The sequence below is a fragment of the Urocitellus parryii genome, chromosome 1 (assembly GCF_045843805.1).
Source record: "Urocitellus parryii isolate mUroPar1 chromosome 1, mUroPar1.hap1, whole genome shotgun sequence".
Taxonomy (NCBI): domain Eukaryota; kingdom Metazoa; phylum Chordata; class Mammalia; order Rodentia; family Sciuridae; genus Urocitellus; species Urocitellus parryii.
The window spans coordinates 195,457,689-195,466,284 of record NC_135531.1 but is presented as its reverse complement, the minus strand read 5'-3'; the positions used below and the strand labels follow the sequence as shown (position 1 = coordinate 195,466,284).

At 40.4% G+C, this 8,596-nt stretch overlaps 1 protein-coding gene across 1 annotated transcript; it reads right to left on the bottom strand.

Moving 5' to 3' along the window:
• Positions 1-809: 809 nt before the first annotated feature.
• On the bottom strand, positions 810-1,979 carry LOC144251219 (uncharacterized). Its single transcript, XM_077794273.1, has one exon. The coding sequence runs from the start codon at positions 1,977-1,979 to the stop codon at positions 810-812; it is 1,170 nt and encodes a 389-aa protein (XP_077650399.1).
• Positions 1,980-8,596: the final 6,617 nt, after the last annotated feature.

The following is an 8,596-nucleotide window of genomic DNA, read 5'->3' as shown; positions in this document are numbered from 1 at the left end:
AATGCATCTTTCAGATCTAATACAGTGTAGACTGTATGTTCTGGTGGCAACATACTGAGCAAGGTATAAGGGTTTGGGACGGTTGGGTGTACAGTTTCCTGTACTGGTCTGTAATCATGAGTCCCAGGCTTTTGGACCGGCAGCAAAGGGGTGTTCCAGGTTGACTGGCATCTAATTAGTATTCCCTCTTTTAGGAGACGTCTGATGTGAATTTTGACACCTTCTCTGGCTTCAGAGCTAATGGGGTATTGTCTAACCCGAATGGGCATAGCCCCAGAGGTTAGTTGGACTACGACTGGTGGCACATGTTTAGCTAACCCCGGAGGATTATCTTCAGCCCAAACTGCAGGAATTTCTTGGATTAATAGTTTTTTCCACTTTCCCTCTGAAGCTTGGATAGGATTTTGAGAAAGCAGATATTCCTCACTTAATGGGCATGTTATAGTTAAGGCTCTTGTAGGACTCCCCAATTGTAGTGTAGGCATCTCCCCTGAAAATGATATAGTTGCCTGAAGTTTGCTTAGAAGGTCCCGCCCCAGCAATGGGAAAGGGCATTCAGGGATAACAATGAAAGAGTGAGTCACTGTTCCTTGTCCTACATCAACAGTCCGATCTGTGGTCCATCTATAATTTTTAATTTCTCCTGTTGCCCCTTGTACTTCCATAGTTTCATTAGAGAGGGGTCCTAGGGGCTTCTGTAACACCGAATATGAAGCTCCTGTATCCACCAAGAAATTTACAGGTTGGCTCCCAATTGTGAAGGTTACCATTGGCTCTCGGGAGCCTAGTTTGAAAGAGCCATGGTCCCCCTATTCTTCTAAAGTTAGAGCCGGTTGTGGCTGAGGGGCTCTGGTCTGCAGCGGGGGAAAGTCTTTTTGATTTCGTTGGGGGCACTGATTTTTCCAGTGTCCATGTTCCCGGCAATAAGCACACTGATCTATTTGGAGGGGAGTCCTTCTTTTGCCCCTGCCATGTGCCGCCTGCATCTGTCTGGAATTAAAAACTTCCGGAGACCTTAGTGCAGCTACTGTGGCCCGATTTACTTTCCTTATCAGTAGATCATCCTGGCTCTCTCTGTTTTCGAACACCTTTTGGGCTATCTCCAATAATTCTGACCTATTCTTCCCTGCAAAGCCATCTATCTTTTGAATCTTTTTACGGATGTCTGGGGCTGACTGAGCTACAAAAGCCAGGTTAATCGCCTTCAGATTTGTCGGGTCCTCAGGATCTATAGGAGTATATAGACGGTATGCCTCTAGGAGCCGTTCGAGAAACGCTGAAGGCGATTCGTCTGGGTTTTGTTTCACCTCTGCTACTTTAGAAAGATTGGTGGGCTTGTGAGCTGCCCTCCTAAGACCCTCTAATAGAGCCTGGTGGTAATCGCTGAGTGCTCTCCTACCTTTCGCCGTTCCATAATCCCAGTCTGGTCTTCTTTTAGGTAAAGCCAAGTTGATTACTTCCGTTTTCTCGTCATGCGTAAGAGAGTTTATTCCAGGCAGCGCTTTAGCTGCTTCTGCCAGGATTCGCTCCCTTTCCTCCGTAGTGAAAAGGGTATGCAGAATCTGTTGGCAGTCATCCCAGGTGGGGAGATGATTAAAAAAGACAGAATCAACCAGGGAAATCAGGGAACTAGGATCCACACTAAACGGGGGATTCTGGTTTTTCCAATTGTAGAGATCCGTTGTGGAAAACGGTACATATATGTAACGACCTTCTGGAACCTGGCGGAGAGGAAGGACAGGGGCGGGAGTCACCTCTTCCTCTGGGATAGAAATAGAAACAGTGCCTGCGGGTCTGCCTGGGGAGGGGATCGAATCAGGCCTTCCATAGGGGCGACCCTGTCGGGTATGAGGAGGGGATGGAACAGGGGCTGGCTTATTTGGGGAAGTGATAGCAGAAGGAGTGGTGGAATGAGGTAGTTGCAGCGGCTCAGGGGAGGGGCAGGGAGGCGGTGGTGCAGTTTTTGCAGCTGTCTCCATTGTTCCCGCACCAGCAGCAGGGAGATAAAGAGGAACCCCAGTGTACGGGGGGGAGGAGGAAATCCTCCTGAGCGTCCTGTAAAACAGGGCTCTTAATTGAGGGCTCCTGGGAAGTTTTTTTGGTCACAATCAGGGCCTGCCCTCCCTGTCCATTCCGGACCATACAAACCTTCATCCAAGGGGGTGGATTAGTTGTTGCTTCTGCCCAGGGTAGGATATATCCTATTTGATCTGGGTGGCCGGGGTTGCCAAGAGTGGTATTAGTTACAGCCCATGCCACCTGGGGATCAAAGGTGCCCTCAGGGGGCCAGCCGACTCCAAAAGTGGGCCATTCTGCCTCACAGAAAGTTCGGAGGCGATTCTTGGTGATGGGATAATCATAGCTCTGCTTAACAAAAGAGGGGTAAAGTTTATCAAAATTCCTTAAAACACAGTTCAAAGGGCTATCAGGCTTACTTGCTTTATTACCCATTTTGATGTCCACTTTCCTTAAGTTTCACCACAGAAGTCACACAACAAAAGACAGAAAAAACATATAGAACACAGAACAAAACACAAGGAAACACAAACCCGGCACCGAAACAGAAAAACAGAGGAGCAATGCAACGTCTTGCCAAAGCTCCGGGGTAGGAGTGCGTGCGTGCCCGTCGGCACCTCTCTACCCTTCCAGAGGAATTCCCTACAGAACAGAACAGAAGACAGAACGATTTCTCGTTACTGTCCGGACAGGAGTATATGTGAGCCTCGCCAGGCCACCTCTCTGTCTTCAGAAGAGATCTCCCTTAACCAGATATCAGATGTTATAAAGGCGCCACTTACCTATGGAGGCCTCCTCCACCAGATGCTTGCTAATTGTTTTAGTGCGGCAGTTCACTCCAGCTCTCCGAGGACCAAAGGCTCACCCTGGGGCCTTGGAACGTCTCAAGGTGCGCACCCCCTAGAGTGGCTCTCCAGCCCGGAGCCCGGGAGCGAAGGTCCGACTTCAGAATTTCCAGCAGCCTGATATTGCAGTCTGGTCCTGCAGTTTGATCTCGCTGGGGCCTCCAAAATGTTAGACCACGACGCAAGAAAAGACCACTGACTCCAATTAAAATCAAATTAAAGCAAGCTTATTATTTCGACCGGCCGGGCTGCCTTGCCCCTCAAAATCGTGGGAGCCAAGGACAGCCCCGAGGCTTCTTTGTGGCCCAGTTTTATAGCCCAAAAAGTTACACAAAATGGGGGGGGGGGTTACAGATAACAACATTCTGAAGAGCATAACACAAGTTTACATTTTTGCTGGCCCCGGCATCAGAATTTATGGAGATCTTAGAGACTCAGAGAGGGTCGTTGTCTGGCCAGGGAGGGCCAGAATTTATGAGGCGTCACTAAAGTTTAGGAAAGGGTTGTTATATGGTCAGGGAAAACCGGACTTGGGTGAGTTCAGGGCACGGGCAGGCATTCCAATCAGCTTTACAACATCAACTAATGGCCAGGCCATACAGACATCCTGATATTTTTACAGAAAACAGAAATGAATCCTTCATAACTTGTGACAAGCTGGCTTCTAATCTAATGAGATAATTAGGCTAGGTATATCACATGATTTTCTGAAAGTTTCTTAATTCAATGAGACAAGTTTTTTTGTTGTTGTTGTTGTTGTTGTTTGTTGTTTTGTTTTAAATCTAATTTTTTTAGGCTAGATTATAAAAGTATTAATGACATTGACCTTTAAATCAAATTTTGGGTAATTCTTGGGTCCAGCAAGGGTGCTTCAGGGATTCAAAAAAATGTATTCATAATTTGTTTTATAATATATTTGAACTATAATAATGACAATTACACACCACACACATGTAAAATACTAGTTAGAAGTCAAGTGAATGGGTAATAAGAACTTCAAACAAGAAGTTAAGCTAAGCAGAAAAATATAGAATGATGTCAAAGTAAACCAATGTTTCATTTATCTTATGATTCTCGCAACATAGTTTGAACTTGGTTTCAGGGAGAAGGAAACAAAATCTTTGGAAGTCCTGCCACTTCACTCTTTTACCATTTCTCAATGGATCAACCATTATAACAATACGCTGCACATTTCTAGTACTGCCTCCTTCCATTTATTCTGAAATAACCCATTTCACTCCTTAATGATTATTTTTGCCTTCTGCAACTCTGAGACCTTTCCATTCTCTTCCCTCATCTCTCTTCTTGGTCAGCCACATCTATGGAAAAATGGTTAAAGTAGTTATTTACTTATTTGTGCATGAAAAAAAATCGTTTCTATTCTAACATGAACACTTAATAGCCTTTGGTCCCTTCCTCAAATCTTGGCCAATACTTGGTATCTGCAACATGCAGGAGGTCCTCATTGTGTCCAAGCTTCAATAATCTCTCTTAGCCCTAGGACCAGGTTTAGATACAGTTATCAGGATATTAAATCTGGTCTTGCAGAAGAATGTCATTAGTAAAATAGGTCTTGTCCTATATTATATTTCACTCCCCTTAATATATAACCACTTATATAAGTGTTCCCCTGAAAAATACAACTTCTTCCCTGAGTATAATATTTTCTCTTATAAGTGTAGGTAACATTTTCTCACTTGGGCTATAATGAGAACTGAATCTATGAAGACAAGTGAGAGTGAGCTAGTGAATCCTGAGAGATATCCATCTCAGGAGAGGCTTTTGTGTGGTTTATAGGCAAATGGAGGCTGGTTTCTTCTAGTGAGGGTTGGGATCATCTTGCCTGGAAAGTTTGTTGGAATCTGGAAAAGCAATGTTCTCCAGGTCAACAATTCATATACTCTACCGCATCTCACAGAGGCCTGCATCTTCTAGGACCCTATCTTTAGCACAGGGCATATGTCAAGAGCCATAGTTTAATATCCTTTACAAGGTTAGGCAATCCTTATGATTCAAAGACAAGTTTTATTTTCAGCATAGACTGCAATTCAGCTTTAGGAGACATGGTCAGGTATAAATACTGCCATTAGGGCTGGAGATGTTGCTCAGTGTCAGAGAATTTACCTAGCATGTCCAAGGTCCTGTTTTTAACACCCAGCACTGTGGAGGGAAAAAAAAAAGAAAAGTGGAAAAAAAAAAACAACTTCCATGAGACTTTTACAGAATTCTTGAGTAAATATTTGACCCAATTGTTCAGTAGTCGAAATTTCAGAGCAGTCAACAATTCGGTCAAACACATAATTTTTATAATTACCATTGTGCCATAGATATCAAAGAATAAAGATTTGACATAACCTAATTTTTCCTTCAATCTACAACTCATTCCAACCCACAACTGTGAGTCTTAGTCATTGTATGCCAAGAGATATAACCACCCTACTTTCCATGAACAATGAAGACATAGTTGCCTTCTCACCAGTGAGTAACCAGTTCTATAATTCCATCGCAAAGATCTGTTTGGGAAAGCTACTTCTAATACTTACTGTCTTAACCTGAATTTCCCTGAGAGGAGATACTAAGAAAAGGACTTGAGTGTGGGTAATTTATTTGGATCCTAAGATACAAAAAATGAGGGATTAGAGCTAATGATTTATGGGAATGGAAGAAAGGAATGTTTATGTTAGTAAGTTCCTTATTGATGTGCATAGCTGGGATTTATTCCTGCTGGGTATCCTTTGTAGAATTGGTCTCAACATTGTCCCATGAGGTATACTGAAACTAGGGTGTTTATCCTCTAATTACCATCTCCTACTGATTTAGGCCATTTTTTTTTTCACATTAATTCCACCGCACATCCACTGGCATGCAGACAGCTCAGCTTCCTCCAAAGTTAGAGGAGAAAGCTCAGCAGAGGAATACCTTTGCTTGGTTTAGATGTAGGTCATTGTTAATGGTGCATGGAACTGTCTATCTTAGTGATGTTAGAACCAATAAGGGATTATGTGGTGTAATGTGGTATATCATGAGATCAACTTGATATAATTTAGTAGCATTTTTAACTCTCATATTACATGAAAATCTTTGTAGTATTTAATATTTTTACCAAATTCTACCATAAAATGTTTTTTGTAGTTTCCATAAAATGGTAGATTTTTTAGATCCCTTTGTATCTCTATCTCCTGTAAACTCACTTTTTCCCCCAATGTATTGGAAATATTTCTCATGTATATTTATCACAATCATATTATTGTTTCTAGTCTTTCTTGCTTTCTATTTTTCAACCTCAACGATCACCTATTAACCTGTATTTCAGTGCTCTGGCTTCCAATCCCTCATTCTTGAAAGCAAATAAAAGAGAAAGAAAAAGAAATGGAGACAGACCTCAATGGATCAGCGATTCTTTATTAAGCAGCAAAGGGGCACATTTTCAAGAGGAAACTGGCAACTGGTTACAATAGGGGTCTTAGTGTTATAAGGTTCAGTGAGACTGAGTCATAGCAGAATGTGTCAGTTAAGCAGTCAGGGGAAGAACAGTTGTAGGTACAGGAATTTGTGAAAGTCCTGAGCCCATTTTTCTCCATTTTTCCCTGGGAATTGTTAATTTGCATGCCCTTCAATTTTTACCTCCTACACATCTCCAGTGAGAAGTGCCCAAAACAATATGACTCAATGTGTCCAAAATGCAAAGATCCAGAACTGCTCATTTTTCTGATTGCTGTTCTTTCTAGCTGTCATCTTTCCTTGCTGAGAATAAAAATCTCAATAAAAAAAAAATGTACCAATCACTCTTAGCCCATTCCTATTGAGTTTCTAACTTCTCTATATGGCAAAGTTTACTTGGGTCAGTTCCCTCAACACTTAATTCTCACACTTTCTATTCTCACTCATGCCCTCCTTCCCTCCAATTAGAGGAATTGCAAAAGCTTTTCTAACATGTTTCTTTTTGATTTCTCTTACACAGAGCTGGCACACTATTTCTGGCTCAAGCACATCACTGGTTCAGACATATTCTTGTAAAATATGTTTGATGACCAATCAATATTAATAAGTGATGTTTATATATTTAAAATACTTTCTACATGACAGGTACTATTCTAGAGCATTTGAATGTATTAACTAACTTGAGTGTCATAATAATTATCCTCCCCATTTTAGAAGTGCAAAAAATGAAGCCCAGAGAGTATAAGTGAATGGCCTAAAATTATATACTTAGAAAACAAGCAAATAAGAGATCAAATAGGGAGTTGGTTTTAAAAATAGGCTCTTAGCCGTCAAACTAAAATGACTCAGAGTCGACATAGCACCAGTGACTAAAGAAAAAAAAAAAAAAAAACAACTACAAACATTTAAGGCCCTGTATAACTTTAACACAATTTTTCAGAACTTCCATTTTCAATAATTTATTAATTTCTCTACTAAATTTTTAATACACATTATTTTGTTTTCTCCTCCAATGACCCTAAGGTTGTTATTACACTTATCCTTATTTTTCTCAGTTAGCTGAATCAAGGCTTGGAGAGAAGATACTGTTGTATAGTCCCTTAGCCAACAGACTGAAGATCTAAGAACTGAAATAATGACTATGTGGCCCCTAAACCTACATTCTATATAGATGTACCATTCTGCAACCATTCCTTCCTCCCTTAAGAGAAATAGTCAACTAATCCCTATTCATTTATGTTTCTTAGTATCCAACCCCCATGCCATTTTCTGTATTTTTCCCTCCAGAGAAAGTTCTGACTGTAATTCAAATCTTAAATTCAGTAAAGTCTTCCTAGATTTTTATGTTAGTTGGAGATAATCACACCATGTTCCAGATTTGAAAAACCCTGTGCCTCCTTAGGTATTCTATCATGTTTTTTTTATAGAATTTAGCCATTAAGAGGAGAAAATTACATATACTGTCCTGAAAAAGTTACCTGCATGCAGAAAAAAATAATACTTAGGAAAAAAATAGAAAACAAGTCTCATAATTTATAACGATTGAATTCTGAACGAAATAAAAGTGAATACATAAAAACAAACATGATGGAAGAAATATAAGATGTTCAGATGCCTTATTTTAAAGACTATAAGCATAGGTGTTCAACTTTTTAGGAAATATATAGAGTTGCACTTATGGGCCATGCACCATGTGGAATACTGTGGGTACAATACTGAGCATCAAAATGACTTTATCCACTGACCCTAGGCCCAGCCTGGTAGAAGAAACACTAATAAAAAGATCATGCAGATACCTGAAACTACAATTACAGTAAGTCCCACAAATAATGTTTTGAACAGGAGATTCTGACTGGTGAGTAGAATCAAGGACACTGCTGCTGAGATCTGAAGCTTTAATTGCAGTTAACTGGAAGACAAGGAAAAAATATGTGGAGAATATTTAATGGGTCAGTAGGGTGACTAGTGCAAAGGGCATGAAGAGGTTGATATTTCAATGTTTCCAATTATACAACTGGATGATGCAATGGATTGGACTTAAGGATCAGATCTGTGCACTTGAGTATAGAAATGTAAATGACATGAAATGAGTCATAGCAAACTAATCTATGAATATTCCTTAGATTATATAACCCCCATCTCAGTATTAATAACTATAGTGAAACAATATTTTATGTTTATTATTTTATCATTTAAAAGTACTCAAGTGATCCTCTAAAGAAATTTATTTATGTCCATTGGACTCTTTAATGTGATAGCTGTCACAGAATCTTAAATATTTTCAAAATTCTATT

Excerpts from the sequence above, each read along its gene's own strand:
- LOC144251219 (XM_077794273.1), bottom strand. The coding sequence starts at position 1,979 with ATGGAGACAGCTGCAAAAACTGCACCACCGCCTCCCTGCCCCTCCCCT.